At 45.0% G+C, this 18626-nt stretch overlaps 1 protein-coding gene and 2 non-coding genes across 3 annotated transcripts; all 3 read right to left on the reverse strand.

Annotated features, from left to right (window-relative positions):
* Positions 1-1900: 1900 nt before the first annotated feature.
* Positions 1901-6464, reverse strand: LOC115542965 (E3 ubiquitin-protein ligase TRIM47-like). Its single transcript, XM_030355483.1, has 4 exons — positions 6440-6464; positions 4807-5865; positions 3940-3956; positions 1901-1918 (listed from the first exon to the last, which is right to left on the reverse strand). The coding sequence occupies exons 2-4, from the start codon at positions 5861-5863 to the stop codon at positions 1901-1903; spliced, it is 1092 nt and encodes a 363-aa protein (XP_030211343.1). The 5' UTR covers positions 5864-5865; positions 6440-6464.
* Positions 6465-12569: 6105 nt separating this feature from the next.
* trnai-uau (transfer RNA isoleucine (anticodon UAU)) lies at positions 12570-12665 on the reverse strand. The gene is made up of 2 exons: positions 12628-12665; positions 12570-12605 (listed from the first exon to the last, which is right to left on the reverse strand). It is a non-coding gene; the product is annotated as a tRNA-Ile (tRNA).
* Positions 12666-14537: 1872 nt separating this feature from the next.
* Positions 14538-14633, reverse strand: trnai-uau (transfer RNA isoleucine (anticodon UAU)). The gene is made up of 2 exons: positions 14596-14633; positions 14538-14573 (listed from the first exon to the last, which is right to left on the reverse strand). It is a non-coding gene; the product is annotated as a tRNA-Ile (tRNA).
* Between the last annotated feature and the right edge of the window lie 3993 nt (positions 14634-18626).

Raw genomic sequence — 18626 nt, forward strand, 5'->3', positions numbered from 1 at the left:
AGTCGGTGTCTGTGTGTGTCAACATGCGTGCAAGCTAGAGTCAGTGTCTATGTGTCACACGCACATACACACACACACAGTGAGTGTGTGTGTGCATGTATTTATGTATGCTTGAACTGTGTGTGTGCATCTCCTAAGCTTGGAGGATTTCTACTAATATCACGGGAAAAATCAGAACACTCAATTTGATCCACTGAATGGTTTATTATGATTTTGTTAAATAAAAATAAATTGTTCCTTATGTGCGCAGACGGTGACTAAAATAATAGAAGTACCAGAAATTACAAATCATAAACAGGACAGGTGTGCACGTTTCTTTAGTAACCGTGTTCACAACAAAACACAAGGAATCAATATTCAGTCTAACCTCTTGATCCCGAAATGACCCGTGTCCGGGCAAAGTCTCTCCTCAGCCCAATTGCAAAGACCTTTGAAGGCCTTGAAACACATGAAGAGCAGACACACCCCTACAAAGATAAGATTCTCCACTTTTTGTCTATCATAACCTTTGTTCACCAAGTGAAAGACAATTCTGACCCCAAACAATATAAACACATCTAACAAAAGGTTATGTATTTCATAACTGCACATGCACAGAAATTGGTATCTTTCATCATTTGCGATCATTTGATCTTCACAAACTATCCATCATATGAAACCTAAGGCTCCACTGATTTCCACACTCCATACCATATCACTCTTTGACGAACACCTTAAATGGAAAATCCAGTGTCTTTGCACCATTTTGCAAATAAACATGGTGTTTACAATTGTTACGTATTTTAAGAATCTAAGCTACCCACACATAGACCCAATGAAGCAGGACCAAACATATAAGCCGTAAATACTATACATAGCCACTAGGGGAGCAAGACCTTATTGAAGGCGGCTCCACCACAGAAGGCATCACCTGAAGAAGCCGAAGCCACCACGCCCACTAGGCCACGCCCACTTGACGGTCCCTTACCTGTGCACACTAGGTGAAGGGGCCAGAGATTTTCAGCGACACCCGCGAAGGGTCACGGGCCTCTGCCCGTGGCCCATAGTAGCCAGAGTTATTATCTCTCACACGTGTTCTACACGATTCCTAGACTTTCGTTCCATAGCCAGTTACCATACCGAAACATGCCTACTTTAACAATAAAGTCAGTTAAAAGCTATCCCGGACTTGAACCTTTCCTTGAAGAAACTCAGCACAATGTATGCACACTAGCTGAGAGAGGGTTTTAGAGGAAATAGGTTAATTGCCTTGAATCCGAATACACATTCTTAATCTGTGTGCCATATAGCGGAACATGGCGCAATTGTGATTGTCTGGCTTGGTGCCATTCAAGTATAATCACCCTGACCTTCGAATAGAAGTGTCAAAATAGTACAATGGATTCTCAAGATATCTACCCGTTTGTGTTTTATAAAGCCTGTATTGTAAATGTTTGGTTGGTTTGCATTGGATTTATTGAATTATTTGGGGATTTTGTTTAAACCTACCTCTACTAAAACTTCTATATATTTGCTCTTCTACGCTATTGCCATCAGATCTTGACCCAGGTAGCCTACTCATCAGATGTGGTGCTACGGCCCTTTAGTACTATAGGACTACTAGCTGTTAATGAACTCAGCTTTTCCCATAGACGTAGTAAATCTGGTTTAAATCAGGGTCAATGTCTGGCTTATCAAAAGTAAAACTGATTGAAGAACCCATTAGCATTGGTAAAAAAAAGAAATACTCTAGTATACTGTAGTTAAAAAAGATGCGTACACAATCAAATTAAAAAGAAATATCAAAATTTAAAATAGATCTTTGTAACCTCTGCTTAGTCAGTGAACCATATGGAAGGCCTTAAAGGAAAAAGTATTTGTATTGTTTCATTTACTACCCATTTCATTTGACCGCTGACCGCTAAGTTACACAGCCCAGCTGTTAGAATACAGAGAAGGCATAGATATGAACTACCAAGAGATACTACCATAACTTGTCGCAATATTTTGATGATATATTATAATTAATATATCTGCACATGTCTTTGCAATTAAATTTATCTATGCATTTTTTTTAATGGGGTGTGTGTGTGAGTGTGCGTGTGCGTGTGCGTGCGCGCGCGTACATGTACGCTAAAACAGATGCACTGAGGAACCATTCCCACATATTCCAAACGCAGCATAGAGTTCCTCTGTGAATGTGGACTGGAAGGTGTGGATGTGTGTCAGTGTGTCTGAGGAATCGTCCCCATCTGGGGACACTCTGTAGAAGGACAGAGTGCCAGCAGGCCGGTCCAGATACACTCCTACTCTGTTGGAGCCATCGGGGTGGAGATATATGCGTGTCTTACTACCGTTGTGACAGGCGGTGTAACGATCATCCCGACAATAAAGACACCAGGCCTGGTTGTGCCGTGCAAGATCCCCTTCAAATCCTTTCCTTGGGATTCCTTTGTATGTCACTCCTATCTCAACACTTCCGTCCCTCTGTACCTCCCAGTAACAGCGGCCAGTCAGACCCTCTCTACACAACACCTGGTGCAAGGAGTCAAATCTCTCTGAGTAATCATAGAGTGACCGATTCTCTCTATCCCTTGTCACCATTCTGTACTGAGACAAAGAGTTCGTTGTGGGCTGTGTAGCCATCCAGTGTAACTGTACGTCCACACCAGGAGCGACCAAAGCGTCAAAGACGCTTTGGTCGCTCACGAAGTTTCGCTGCGAATTTTTCTGTTCGCTTTGGTCGCTCAAGTCGCTCATGACGTACAATTCAATTATGCAGACGCATTTAAAGGAGCCGTATGCGTTTAGTAGGCCCTACAGACAGCCATATCAAATAGTGAACTCTCCCATACACCTTGGCCATATTGCCGAGACGGTTTTGCTTGTTCGATAAAGTGCTTCGACAACAAGTAGGACAGTGATTCCCCCCCAATACAAAAAAAATCCTAAAATGTAGGCTAATTACAACCGAGAACAAAAAACCCTGCGTGCTGTAGTAGTTAAAATATGTTTCACTGATCTGGATCTGCAAATCATGATCTGCACTCATTCGTCGCATTCAAAACAAATAGACATTCACGCACATGGCTAATTTGCATACGCGCACAGGACTGGTTGGCTCCGCAAGGCAAATAATGGAACATATCGATCTATCTAGGCTTTTCTGTCTATCTATCTATCAACGCGTGTCTAGTTTTAATGTGATGTATTGTGTGTATGTCCAGTCAGACTTGTTCTCTGTGGTGTTGTAGGCTACTGTCCTGTGTGGGCCGAACCACCTAAATGGATTCCCGACGATTTGTGTCGTTTGGTATTAATAAAGACTTGACTAGGCTTTCTATCTATCTAGACTAGATATATCCCTTGTCATTTATCCCTCGTCTTGTCGATTAGTTTGTTTATGTGACGATTTCAAAAACTTTTTTGGTTTTGTTTAAAGCATGCTACACGCGATTGGTTGGTTAGATTGGTGGCATGTAGAGCAAATTAAAATGATTCCCGCTTAAATACGAACGTTCTAGATGTAGCCTATAAATACTCCCGCTTATCATCACTTGATATCCAAACCACTACGGCGTTTCGATCTCTGAACTGAAAAGGGGTGGGTTCGTACAACACCGGGTGCCCAGTTACAGCCGCGATTAATACTTCAGCCGACATTTTGTTCAGTGAGTGAATAAAGGTAGGTAGGAACCAAAGTGCCTGCCGATGTTCCCTGGGATCCACGCAAGCGAAGAGCGTCTACATTCCGATTGGCTGTCAGTGTTTGGCCGCTGAAGCGAATAATAGTCATTTGCATAAAGTTAAAAAGTTTTCAACTTCTTTTTGACGCTCTGGTCGCTCAACTTTGGCCGCTGGTAGCGTTGGTCGCTTTGGTCGCTCTGGTCGCTCTTGCCCATTGAAAGTGAATGACTTCCGGCGATTTGGTCGCTCAATTCGCTTCTGGTGTGGACGGACAGTAAGGCGACGGGCATCTGAAGGAACAAGACACAATTAGGCTGCTGAACCATACAAAAAACACTAATAAGATCATTCATCAAATATTTGTCAATTCAATAATATGGAAGGCATGTCTATTAGTATGCCGTGTTTACACCTTCACTCAACAAACGTTTGGTTTATCATTATTAAAATGATCATGAACAGCATCAGCCTAACTGTAGGTGCGTTTCCATCCCCCTGATTTTATGCGAACTTTGAAGTATCGAATCAGTAAACGCTGATGGAAACACCAAAATTCGCCCTGATTCGCAAAAAGGTTTATCCGCTCGTTTGAGGTGGTTTTTGAGGAATGCGAAAGAGAGTAAATTCGCAAAATGGGAGATGGAAACACACTTTTCGAAACAGCTGTGACGTAGCGAACTTTGAACACACAGGACTGACAGTCTTTCCGATTTCCGCATAACGACCATAGCAACCCTGCCGACATCAACGTGTAACGTCGTCACCCTATTCCGCTCCAACCACTTGATGGAAACGCACCTAATTCAAATTACTTTTTTGCGAACTTTCTAAAGACTGGCATCACCTTTTAGATGGAAACGCAGCCAGTAATAATATCATATCACTCTGCAAACAATGTACAAGTAGCGCTGTGCCACCTTGGTAATTAGTGGACTTTCATTTTTTCCCATATTCCATTTCTGAATCTTTTTTCATTAATTATGATGTTGTACATATTGTGGTGTTAGATGCCACAAAGGCAGTCCCTTTGAATAATAACTTTTCATGTAGTTAATCGTCTCATATTAGTTTGCCAACCTTTTTCAGTTAATTTGTTCTATATGAAACAACCCCGAAAGTATCCCCTGTAATAGTACCTACATCTCTTTAGAACTGACTCTGTGTCAGGCACTCCATCCATGTATCTGTTCAGCGTTTTCTTCAGCCCCATCAGGTTATCTAGGTAGGACGTTATCATTGACGGACAGTGGATCTCCACCGTTGTCCAGACCCTGGTGGCTTGACGATTATTCAGGGTTCTCAACGTCTGGAGGAAGTGGAGGGGGTCTTCAATGTGTGAGAGCTGCTTCATCTCTGACCTTATATCTTCTATTTCCTGCTCCAGCTCTTTGACTAGGCCTGAAACTTGTTCTTCTGTGGATTCTAGTTCCTGTTTAACCATCTGGTCTAGGTTTTCCAGGCCATCTACAATGCGGTCCTTCAGGGCATTGAGGGCCCGGACACCAGAGGCGATCTGATCGGCCGCGTCTGCTTTGCAGCGTTCCTCTCTATCCTTGATCTCCTCAATCTTTCGTTGTCTCTCCTGGATCGTCTGCTGAACTTCAGACTCTATCTCGCCCAGCTGGGCCGTCTTCACTTCATATTCCTCCTTCAGAGGTACAACAGGATGGGACTTGTGGTCCGTCACTGTGCATAACTGACACACACACACCTGTTCAGTCTGGCAGAAGAGCTCCAGAGGTTGGTTGTGTTTCTTACACATCTTCTCTTCCAGACGGTCCATAGGCTCGACCAGCTCATGGCGCTTCACAACAGTGACTCTCTGATGTGGCTCCAGGTGGGTTTGGCAGTAAGAGATAAAACACACTAGGCAGGACTTCACGGCCTTCAGCTGGGTCCCAGTACAGATGTCACAGGGAACTTCAGGTTCAACACAAGGCTGCTCTTTTACTCGTACAGACCTTCTAAACTGATCAACCATCTCTGATAAGAGGGTATTGTCCTGTATATCAGGTTGTGTGTGAAAGAGCTCGTTGCAAACTGGACATTTGTACTGGACTTTGTCATCCCAGAATGTTGTAATACAGGTTCTGCAGTAGTTGTGTCCACATGGTGTGGAGACTGGGCTGTTGAACACATCCAGACAGATGGGACATGAGAAGTTCTCTTCAGACCCAGAAGTGGTAGCAGAGACCATTCCTAGAAAGAATTGGTTTTATTAAGTTAAAAAACACATAAAAAAACTATATTTTGTATGTATGTTCAAATATTTGTGTTGTTTCAAACATTAATCTTCACCAAAAAGGCCGGAAAAACATGAAACCCAGCACATGACAACTTTTTTGAGGATTATGGGCTCACAAGATAATCTTTTCAGGCTTTCGGACTGTTTTGTTTCAATCAAGTTGATCAACTTCCCCAGAAAGAGAGAACTGCCTCAATGCTGCGTTACTTTGCTTTAGATTTTAGATGAATTGTGAAAATGATAAGGGGAAATAAAGAAAGGTAACGTCAAATAATGAATATAAATATAAAAAAGGTAATATGGGGAGTCATTCCAACTGAAGCGCCGTTCCTTTAGGCCTGTGAACCGGACCAATCTGAGGGCTAGTTTTTAATTGGCTCTGCCATACGCGTCAGCTACTCCTGTTCAGATAGATTTACAGCAGACCTAGCGCGGGTCGGGCCAATCAAAACCGTCAACCAAATATGGAGCGGGTTTAATGCGATGACTCAAATAAGAGTCTATTTTCTCTTTTTGAAAGTCTCTTACCGCCCCTCAGTGTGTCGGCCAGTTCCTGCTGATTCATCTCCATCAGGCAGAGCTTTATGATGTCCACCACTCCCTCTTTGGCGAGCCTCCTCTGCTCCTCCATCTTACCATCCACCTCCTCCTCCTCCTCCCTCTCACTCTCTGAGCATTGTGGGTAATGTAGGAAGAGATCCTTGGAGAGCTTCTTCAGCTCCTTGTCTAGAAAAGCGTGTGTGTGCTCCTCAGCCCTCTGGAACAGAACAAACATCAAGGAGAACTTTACTCTGAAGTAACCAAGGACGTCAGAAGCATCTGTCTTAGATTCTGCTGGTCAATAGAGGGAAGCCTGGAGACTATTAGCACCACAAGAGATGCTTTCTAATGTCCACTTCGAACTAAAGTCAGATGTCTTGGTGGACATTTACACACCTTGATCCGGTCTGCTTGGATGCTGCTCTGCAGACTGAGCACTGGTAACCTTTGACCTCTCCTGGTGTGGTCTGTTGAGAACACACACACACACACACACACACACACACACACACACACACACACACACACACACACACACACACACACACACACACACACACAAGGATATGTTGTATTTTCCTTAACTTATACACATCAGTAGAGTCTAAAACAACCAAGTGGTCTGTTTTTGTTGTCTGTTTGAAACTCTACTCTACCTCTCCTCTCCGGAAGGGCGTCCATCTTTAAATTCAGGAGGGCAACTCATAGCCGAGTCACTCTGCATGGAGACACTGGGACCAGGGGTATCTGCTATCTCCACTTCTGGTATCTCCCCTTCTGCTATCTCCACTTCGACTTTTCTAGAAAAACAAATAACATCTGGAACAAGACTACAATATCTACCATTTTGGCATCATCATCACACACGCACATCGCAAGACCACACAAAGTCAGGTAATTTACCTTAATCACAGTATGCTTAACAAGGTTTGCTGCTTGAGACAAAAGGAAAACTTGCATGGTCCTCATTTTCCATGACTTATTGAGAAGAATAGCCCCTCTTTTAAACAGGGCTCTACAATGTGAGCATTTCACCCGTTTTTGCAAGTAAAAAATGTGTAAAGGCACATGAAAGAAACGATGTTTGTTAATTTGTTTTAACTTCACACAATCCATCCCAGGTTGCAACTTTCTGCACAGTGCCTTTCTTGGATGACACTAGTTTGTAAATTAATACATGATTTTTCTTGCTTACATGAGTGAGCTGACCTGGGTACCACAACTCAATTCATTAGCATAGCCCCATCAACCTTTTCACCATATTTAGTTGAGCAGTAAATTATCAACTAGAGAATGGAAAAAACGTAGTGAGCTTAAAGTGTAATTCTAATTCTTATTCTTAAAGTGTCAAAAATATTTTGTCTTTAACTTACATATGCAACTCCTTTCATATCCGTGTCAACGTTCGCTAGATATACACTTGCTAGATGTTAATAAATATAAATTAAATAAACTGTGAATTTCAAAACTTTTCAAAACGTATTCAACCTCTGGTACATTCGGTTATCGACTTGCATGGACTTCCTTTAAACATGGACCTACCAGTAAGGCAAAGACTTGTAAAACAGTCTTTTTAAATACTCTACTCTAGCAAAGTTGTTGCTTCGTTTTTTAGTCTGCATTTTGGCGCATGCAGCAGCACCTACCATTGTTCTTCCTGTTTTGATGATTGACACCAACCCAATATCGTCGAAGGCTAATGGCCCTGCTGAGTTCATTAAAACTATGTGTAACATTTAAGGTAATACACAGGGCAGTGTTACATCAACTACAAGTTAGTGGCCAGAACTGTTTCTTGAAAAGTAGGCACCTTAGGGGCCACTCACACTAGGGCCGCGGCCCCGTGCCCGAGCTCTTTTGCATACTAAAGTCTAGAACGTTTGGCTAGTGTGACCACGCCATCCGTATTCCAGCACGGAACAGCCCCTTGGCCACGGCACAGTTGGGAGAGGTGTGCCGTGGCCAAAGTACAGATGCTAATGAGATGACACGTGCACACACGCGGATACGCAACGTGAGCTGGATGACGTAGGCCTTGCGTGACCCTTCTTTCTTTATAGGTCCATGCCCTTCTTCCCCACAACATCATCATTTTAAACAATGGCGGCAAGCGGTTCACGAGTGGGTTTACGTTGGTGCGATAGGGAAGTCGAGTGTTTGCTTGAAATCTGGGCCGACGACAGCATTCACGTTGTTGTTCTCCATTGTTGTTATGGCGGCGAGGACGCTTGGTGATGAAGTATTTATCGTATTACGACGTGATGACGTATGTATGAAGGTGCAATCGTGTCCAGGCCACGGCCTTTGGGAGCAGTGTGACCACGGGCCAGCGGGGGGAGTGGGGAGGGGGGGAATCGTGCTGAATCTTCCTGCAGCACGGAACAGGCAAACTTGCCTAGTGTGAGTGCGCCGTGAGTGCTCCTGTTACTGAATTCTTGTATTTTTCGACACCACAATATATATCACAAAGAAAGGGCATGTAAGCCATTTATTTGCCGTTATCGTCCAGCCCAAATGTGGAAATTAGGATTGTTGTCGGCTGTTGAATGTGCTCACCTTTTCTTAGATGGTTGGGGATTTCCATCTGTTGAATCCGGATGTTGAGCCTTGGACAAGTCAGTCTCCATGGAGACACAGCTGGGTCCAGGGCAGTCTGCTCTGTCCTGCTGGAATATTCTAGAAAAACAAGAAACAGGATTTATGGACGTTTGATGGATGCTGTATTTAATAATCTCTGATCAATCCTTACCTATTCTCAGTAGACTGATTTCCATCATTTAAGCCGAGGGGTAAATCTGTAGAGCAGTCACTCTCCATGGAGACACAGCTGGGTCCAGGGGAGTCTGCACTCTCCTGTTGCTCTGGGCTTCAACACAACGCAACACAAACACAGCTTTTACACCGACTAATGATGGAGTCATGATGTATCACTGCTGAGCTCTGAGAGGGACACCAGTCACAGACAGTGAGATCCTCTTCTTACCTCTTAGCTTTGCTCTGGCGGCCAGGTTCCCCAAACAGAGTGGTTATAGAGGTAGGACCCCCCTCCTCTCTCTCCTCATCCATAGGAGGCTGGAGACCTGGACACAAACACAACTCATTGATGACTTAATTTGCCTTTTCAACACTAGCTGTTTACCCTAACACTGAAATGTCCCTTTGAAAGGGTTGATTATTGAAACTACATTATACTGAAATGTTATAGATGGAATGTAACCAACATTAAGCAATTAAATTGTCAAAACACATTTAACATAAAGAAAAATATGTTATTTTAATGCTTCAATATTGTCCTTCTCTCACTCATGGTGATAAATTGAAAATTGGGATCAATATACATGGTTTTAATTTGTCTTGATTCTAGCAATCTTGTCCACCATCACCAAAAGATAAAACTTGATATCCCTACAATTACTAAGTGAACCGCCTTAGTTTCATATTAATCCGTCCCTTTCTAAATCTCGTAGTCAAGTGTGTGTGTGTGTGTGTGTGTGTGTGTGTGTGCCATCACTCACTCATTCAAACTCACACACACACTCAAGCACACACACACAAAAATGCACACAGAGACGAGAGCCCCACAAGAGCCCACAACACTGGGGTACGGATGAAGACAGCGGAGAGCGCCCGGGTCGGGCGCTCTCCGCTGTCGCCCACCGAGGGGGTCCAGCCCAAAGGCTTCGGGGTCCGGGGTCACCCGGCATAGTTAGTGAGCTACGATGCACGGTGCCAATATCCCGCTCCTCACTCACTGTTCACTCAGCCGCTCCTCCGCTCAGATTCGCGCCAGGTCGCTCAGCTCAATTTCGCTCTGCGCTCCGCTTAAAAATCCTCACGCTCCAGTGAAATCGCTCCACGCTCGCTCCAATTTGAAAGAGGGAAAAATAATCGACTGCGAATTGTCAGCTTTTGCTACGCATACTCCGCCTCGTCTACTTATTTCTTGGCGGAGAACCTGCGCCACACAGTGGGCTTGAATATGTACTACAGCGTTTCTACAGCTAGATGCGTTTTTGCAATGAGTCCGTCTTAACGGAGAAATTCCTGAAACGCTTCCAAGGGAAACGGAGAGGATGAGATGGTTTTCGCTCCTGTGGACAGGGTCTTAGATGCCGGGTCTGTTTTTACTAGAAGTTGCACGAGAATTCAATGTTGTTATAGATCTGTTACTTCTCTCTGACCAATCGCAGTTCAAGGCCCACCTGGGCTGTACCACTTCAGGAGGGGCCGCTCAGTTACTCCCCTCAGGACAAAATCGGCTTGGTTGCGACGTTGACAGTTTGTGAGTGTTGCGTGTGTTCAGTGAGTGACTGGCTGCGGGCGCACCACTCAGGCTGCCGGACGGCGCAGCAAGGAACGTAGTTATCCTATATTATGTTATTAATATATAATTCTCCAGACTCTTCCTCCGATTACCACTCCGCCACCGCCTCAGACTCGTGGTGTGAACGGTATCGAAGAAAAATTGGAGCGGAACATAGCGGCCGCTCCAGCCTCTAAACTCGCTCGCTCGCGCTCCGCTCACTAGCTCTGTCCCCCGGCCATGACGTACTCTGCTGCTAGAACAACACCAGATCCTCTGCTGTTCTCAGATGGCTGTCGCTCTTTACTCCCCTGACTTGTGTATAGTTGAAGAGTGAAATGTCTGGTAGCGGCCATGTGTTAGCAGTCATTTGTGCGTCTGGTAGCGGCCATGTGTGCGTCTGGCAGCGACCATGTGTGCGTCTGGTAAAGGTCATGTGTGCGTCTGGTAGCGGTCATGTGTGCGTCTGGTAGCAGTCCATTGTGCGTCTGGTAGCGGCCATGTGTGCGTCTGGTAGCAGTCCATTGTGGTCTGGTAGCAGGCCTTGGTGTGTTTGGTGGCGGTCATGTGCAACGAGCGACGTTGTATATGCAAAGCTCCGCACACCGTGGCGTTATACTGAGAAGCTTGACCTCGACTCGGACGCGGAGATGAACCAAAAATCAACCGCTGCTCACACGGAGCTCCACACATCCAAACACACCGTGGCCGCTCACCCGCTGGCTCTGCAGTGAGGAGCTCTCCCGAGCTACGTAGTGTACTCGAACGAGTTTCCGGTACCACTAACTCCACTGAGTCTGACTGACTCAGCTGAGAACCGTGCAATGGCGTGCATTCAATGATGCGATTCACCGCTACCGGAAACAAGGCTCTGGGCCCCCCTCCATCATGGGCCCCTAGAATCCGTCTCCTTTACCCCCCCTTTTCGGCGCCCCTGATTGTGGGATAGGACGGCAAAGAGAGGCAGCCAATACAAAGTCTACCGTAATATTTCTACGGTCAAAATATCTTTAACCAGTGGCGCAATCGGTCAGCGTGCGGTACTTGTAAGACAGTAACCGGCACCAAGTCATGCAGCGGTTGTGAGTTTGAGCCTCACGAGCCGAAGCTTTAGCATTGTTAAACATAGCGGAGGACTCGGATTTCTACTGTAAAGTGACTCGCTTTGTAATGTTGACACGAGCAAGTGCCGACTGATTTAGATTACTTGGCTAAAACAAAGAGCAGCCTCCTGAAATAGAATATTGTTTGATTTGTTGCCAGAAATCAACAGAAATGTAGTCCGAGAGTTGGAACCAATAATATTAGATCATGTATTTCATTACGACATCATTGACGCTGTTCCTAAAGTGAGACGGTTACCTGCATCGGGTCATGCTGAGGTTGTGACTTCAAGCCTCAGCCATGGAGCAGAAGAGACTACATTACACAGGGTAACAGTAATTATAGATTATAACACGCTCCATGATCATATTTTGCAATATAGTCTGTGTGATCGAAGTCATATAGCTACAAATCCTCCAGGTGAGGCTTGAACTCACAACCTCTGCATGTATCGGTGCAGGTTACTCTCTTTGTACCGCCCGCGGACCTATTGCGCCACTGGAGCCCAGCTTTTATTTACATTTGAAGATAATTCAATGTTAATCTACGGACTGGACTGGACTCTAGCCTCAAATCAAATGTAGACAAAATATTGTGAGGATTGGTTTAAGCCAAGCTTTGTAAATCAGACATAGTTTGCACGTATAAACATATTGTGACTTTACAGAAGAAGTCCACTAGTCCTAAACTATTTTCAACCATGCTAAAGCTTGCTCCAGGTGAGGCTCGAACTCACAACCTCGGCATGTCTTTGTGCAGGTTACTGTCTTATAAGTACCGCGCGCTGACCGATTGCGCCACTGGAGCACTTTTTTTGAGAAAGACTTGATTATTATTTAATCATAATTTGATGTTAATCGAAACCTTAAACCAAAACCTACTAGGTCAACAGCTTTGGTTTTACACAAAGACAAAAGATACATTTGTTAAATGTGTAATATGATCTGTTATTATTGGTTCAAGTCTATGATCGGATCTCTTGGACCCAGGCCTCAAACATAGTAAGGGTTGGTTTAAGCCAAGCTTTTGTAAATCTCTTCCTCTTCCTTCTCCATATAGCCAGCATGTTTCTGTGTTGTTATGTGATGACAGTTTCTCCCTCCCCTCGTCCTCGCACTGCGTGAGGCTGGAACGACCATAGCCGTGCGTTTTCCCCTCCAGCGTCATCGAATCGGCCCACTGTGTGCTTGCGCGCGTGTTCCTGAAGGCTCTCAAACTTTCGATTTACCAGAAAACACCCTTCGGACTGAGAGATGGGGTGGTTCCTGTGAGGTATCCGAGGCTGTGATTGGCTATCACGAAGAGGGGGGGTGGTTACTGTGAGTTATCTGAACCTCAGTCTTTCTCAATAAAGAGCGATCTTTCTCTACATCCCCTTTAGACCGTTTCGACACATTTTAATCCCGGAATAGATAAGGTAAGATAAGATAAGATAAGGTAGTCCGACAGTTCACTACCATTTTCATTGTCTTTAGGTTACTGGTAAATATAATAACGACCAGTTTACTACAGTTTATTGCCTTTATTGCCTTTGTTTTGTTCGAAAGTTCAGTGATTGAAACAAATAAAAGCCTGGGCTATTGAGGTTCTTATGACATTTCCAATATAACGTAATACTCTATTATTTGTTGACATGATCGAGTGCCGTCTTATTTACAATATCTTGGCTAAAACAAACCCAACCTGCTCCGAGTATTGTGGGATAGGACGGCAAAGAGAGGCAGCCAATACAAAGTCTACCGTAATATTTCTACGGTCAAAATATCTTTAACCAGTGGCGCAATCGGTCAGCGTTAGGTACTTGTTAGACAGTAACTGGCACCAAGTCATGCCGCGGTTGTGAGTTTGAGCCTCACGAGCCGAAGCTTTAGCATTGTTAAACATAGTGGAGGACTCGGATTTCTACTGTAAAGTGACTCGCTTTGTAATGTTGACACGAGCAATTGCCGACTGATTTAGATTACTTGGACAAAGAGCAGCCTCCTGAAATAGAATATTGTTTGATTTGTTGCCAGAAATCGACAGAAATGTAGTCCGAGAGTTGGAACCAATAATATTATATCATGTATTTCATTACGACATCATTGACGCTGTTCCTAAAGTGGGACGGTTACCTGCATCGGGTCATGCTGAGGTTGTGACTTCAAGCCTCAGCCATGGAGCAGAAGAGACTACATTACACAGGGTAACAGTAATTATAGATTATAACACGCTCCATGATCATATTTTGCAATATTGTCTGTGTGATCGAAGTCATATACCTACAATTCCTCCAGGTGAGGCTTGAACTCACAACCTCTGCATGTATCGGTGCAGGTTACTCTCTTTGTACCGCGCGCGGACCATTGCGCCACTGGAGCCCAGCTTTTATTTACATTTGAAGATAATTCAATGTTAATCTACACAATAAATCAAAACTTACTAGGTCGACAGCTTTGGTTTTATACAAAGACAAAAGGGAAAATGTTAAATGTGTGACATGATCTGATATTATTAGTTCCAGCCAGGTCTTTGATCAGATCTCTTGGACTCTAGCCTCAAATCAAATGTAGACAAAATATTGTGAGGATTGGTTTAAGCCAAGCTTTGTAAATCAGACATAGTTTGCACGTATAAACATATTGTGACTTTACAGAAGAAGTCCACTAGACCTAAACTATTTTCAACCATGCTAAAGCTTGCTCCAGGTGAGGCTCGAACTCACAACCTCGGCATGTCTTTGTGCAGGTTACTGTCTTATAAGTACCGCGCGCTGACCGATTGCGCCACTGGAGCACTTTTTTTGAGAAAGACTTGATTATTATTTAATCATAATTTGATGTTAATCGAAACCTTAAACCAAAACCTACTAGGTCAATAGCTTTGGTTTTACACAAAGACAAAAGATACATTTGTTAAATGTGTAATATGATCTGTTATTATTGGTTCAAGTCTATGATCGGATCTCTTGGACCCAGGCCTCAAACATAGTAAGGGTTGGTTTAAGCCAAGCTTTTGTAAATCTCTTCCTCTTCCTTCTCCATATAGCCAGCATGTTTCTGTGTTGTTATGTGATGACAGTTTCTCCCTCCCCTCGTCCTCGCACTGTGTGAGGCTGGAACGACCATAGCCGTGCGTTTTCCTCTCCAGCGTCATCGAATCGGCCCACTGTGTGCTTGCGCGCGTGTTCCTGAAGGCTCTCAAACTTTCGATTTACCAGAAAACACCCTTCGGACTGAGAGATGGGGTGGTTCCTGTGAGGTATCCGAGGCTGTGATTGGCTATCACCGAGAGGGGGGGGGGTTCCTGTGAGGTATCCGAGGCTCTGATTGGCTATCACGAAGAGGGGTGGTGGTTACTGTGAGTTATCTGAACCTCAGTCTTTCTCAATAAAGAGCGATCTTTCTCTACATCCCCTTTAGACCGTTTGGACACATTTTAATCCCGGAATAGATAAGGTAAGATAAGATAAAATAAGGTAGTCCGACAGTTCACTACCATTTTCATTGTCTTTCGGTTACTGGTAGATATAATAACGACCAGTTTACTACCGTTTAGGGTACTGGTATATAATAATGAAGGGGGTAGATTTGCGTGGGGACAAGGGGACGTGGCCTTGGCCCCATCACCCTCTCTCCCATGATGGTCAACAGCTCGCAGTTTTCACTGTCTTATCTGGTTATCACTGGTTATCACTTGCTTGCTACACTGCCTATAATCCAGATAACCCAACAGACACACGCACGCATGCACGCACATGCTAATCACACCACACCTGCATGTCATGGGACCTTTAAAGTTAGGCGTGCATCATACGTTATTTCATTCAGAGTGTGTGTGTGTGTGTGTGTGTGTGGGGGGGGGGGTTCTGGGTAGTGTCCCAACCAAAGCTCAGACCAAACCTATGCCCTTGTAATGAACAACCAGTTTACTACCTTTTATATATAGTCTTTAGGTTACTGGTATATAATAATGAACAACCAGTTTTCTACCGTTTATATTGTCTTTAGGTTATCGGTATATAATAATGAGTTCACTTTAGAGAATACAACGTTAGTTAATGTTTCACTGTTAGTGTTGCTCTACTAACCTGTGGTAAATTCAACGCTGAGTTCAATACTCAAGTGATTTTGTCTTGATTATCAAAATGAGCAGGATGAGACAGAAGTCCTGTGAATGGCCTGATATTTAAATTTCAATTTCGAGAGAGAGAGAGAGAGAGAGAGAGAGAGAGAGAGAGAGAGAGAGAGAGAGAGAGAGAGAGAGAGAGAGAGAGAGAGAGAGAGAGAGAGAGGGGGAGAGAGAGAGAGAGAGAGAGAGAGAGAGAGAGAGAGAGAGAGAGAGAGAGAGAGAGAGAGAGAGGGAGAGGGGAAGGAAGAGAGAGAGAGAGAGAGAGAGAGAGAGAGGGGGGAGAGAGAGAGAGAGAGAGAGAGAGAGAGAGAGAGAGAGAGAGAGAGAGAGAGAGAGAGAGAGAGAGAGAGAGAGAGAGAGAGAGAGAGAGAGAGGGAGAGGGGAAGGAAGAGAGAGAGAGAGAGAGAGAGAGAGAGAGAGAGAGAGGGGGAGAGAGAGAGAGAGGAAGAGAGAGGGGGGGGGAGAGAGAAAGGGGGGGAGAGAGGGAGAGAGAGAGAGAGAGAGAGGGAGAGCGAGAAAGGGGGAGAGAGAGAGAGAGGGGGGGAGGGAGAGAGAGAAAGAGACGGTAGAGAGAGAAAGAGAGGGGGGGAGAGAGAGAGACAGGGAGAGAGAGAGAGAGAGAGACGGGTAGAGAGAGAGAGAGAGACGGGGAGGGAGAGAGACGGGGAGGGAGAGAGAGGGGTAGATAGAGAGTGCGGTAGAACTATACTAGAACTATACTAGCAGTGGGACAATATGTGGCTGCTGTTGATGAAAAACTAATTTGATCCTTTGTGGTATGGTCGTCTTGGGCTAGGTATGATCCTCAACACGTGGTTTATTATAACAGAGACACAAGGTAAACAAGCTTGCGTTCTGGAGGTGGTTCATGAAGCATCTCCCGAACACAGGTAAGAATTCAGTTTATGTTGGGAGTGGGCGGAATGGTAAGTAAGCCACGCCTGCAGGTTTTAATTCAACCAGGTAAACCTTTGGTCTGTCTTAGCTTTTGCGGAAATGGCGAAATGGCCATGTTTGTAGACTTTAACTTATCTACAAACTCATAAAACCTTATATGCTGTTGTGTTAGGGGGTACGGAACGTGGAGACCCAAGCGCAGACACAGGCAGAGACGAGGTAAAGGGAACGGGGTTTATTGGAAGGTAGAAGCGTCAGACAGGCGGGGAGTCGGGAACCAGGAGGTGCGTCAGAACAGGCGGAGAGTCGGGAACCAGGAGGGACGTCAGAACAGGCGGGGGATCAGGAACCAGGAGGAACGTCAGAACAGGCGGGGGATCAGGAACCAGGAGGAGCGTCAGAACAGGCGGGGAATCAGGAACCGGGAGGGGAGTCCGACAGGCAGGGGTTCGATAACGGGCAAGCAGGGCGAAAGCAGGCGGGTAGTCAGGCAAGCAGGTGTTCGGCGACCGGAGGGTACTAAGAAAGGAAGGAGAGTGTTACCACGGGGACAGACTGTAGGAAAGCTCGAGAATACTAGTTGGACCGATACTGACTGTGCAGGAGTAACGACGAACTGGCGCCGACTGGCAGGAGGTCTCCGACTGAAGAAGGAACTGGTGATGAGCTGACAGCACACAGGTGTGGAAGGAGAAGAACCACCGACGCCAAGTGGCCACTAGGTGGAGGTAGTGGACCGCGTAGCAGGACGCTGCGTGACATGTTGTCCATTATGTGGAGAAGAAATCATTCAAACATGTCATCAGAAGTAGCATCGACTAAAATAATTTGCTTCACTGTTGACTCAAGAGTCACTCAAAGTTTGTGTGAAAACTAAAGCAGCGTGTGTGTGAGTGTGTGTTTGTGTGCGTCCATGTGTGTGTGCGTCAGTGTGTGCGCGTGCATGCGTGCGTGCATGTCTGAGGTCTCAAGGCACATTCACGGTCCTGGACTCTCCATCCTCTGCTGTGAGAATCGTGCTCTCATTACAGCGGAATCCAGCTCTACTCCCAAATACATCACACTCTATGAGGGGGAGGGAGGAGCTTTTCTTCCAATTTATGGCGAAGCCTAAATTTGACAGGTCAATTACCAGCTTTTTTATCTGAATAGCTGCTTCCTCCTTGGAGCGAGCCAGCAAAAGCAGATCGTCCAAGTAGAGTAGTACTCTCGTTCCTGTTGCGTGCAGCGGCCGGAGAGCCGTCTCCACGCACTTGGAAAACGTACGTGGGGCTAGAGAAGAGCCGAACGGGAGACGGTTGTACTGGTAGTGTGACCCCTGGAATGATTAACGCAGGAATTTCCTATGTTTGGGGATCACTGTGACGTGGAAGTAGGCGTCCTTCAAATCTATTGAGGTGAACCAGTCGCCTGGCTTTACACACTGTAACACTCTGATTGTTAACATGTGAAACGGCCTCTCCGTGATGCAATGAATTAAAAAAAGAATTAAGCTGTAATTAGACAACGCGGTTATATGCTATATACCCTATAGTATATGTGGTATAAAGGCTGGGACGAATTTCAAATGATAAATATGTACACTTTACGTTGAAAGTATCCCGTCGCGAATCCCATTGAAACGAATGGCGCGTGACTAGTCTTCACAACGAGAGCTGGTAGGTTGTGAAAAAAGTGGTATAAAGGCTGGGATGAATTTCGAATCATAAATATGTACAATGTATCCCTTATATACGTCCATGCAACAGATGGCCAATGTGA

This window comes from Gadus morhua, chromosome 4 (assembly GCF_902167405.1).
Source record: "Gadus morhua chromosome 4, gadMor3.0, whole genome shotgun sequence".
Lineage (NCBI taxonomy): Eukaryota > Metazoa > Chordata > Actinopteri > Gadiformes > Gadidae > Gadus > Gadus morhua.

What these genes read in the sequence shown, in the direction of transcription:
- LOC115542965 (XM_030355483.1), bottom strand. Translation starts at nt 5,863, where the DNA reads ATGGTCTCTGCTACCACTTCTGGGTCTGAAGAGAACTTCTCATGTCCC.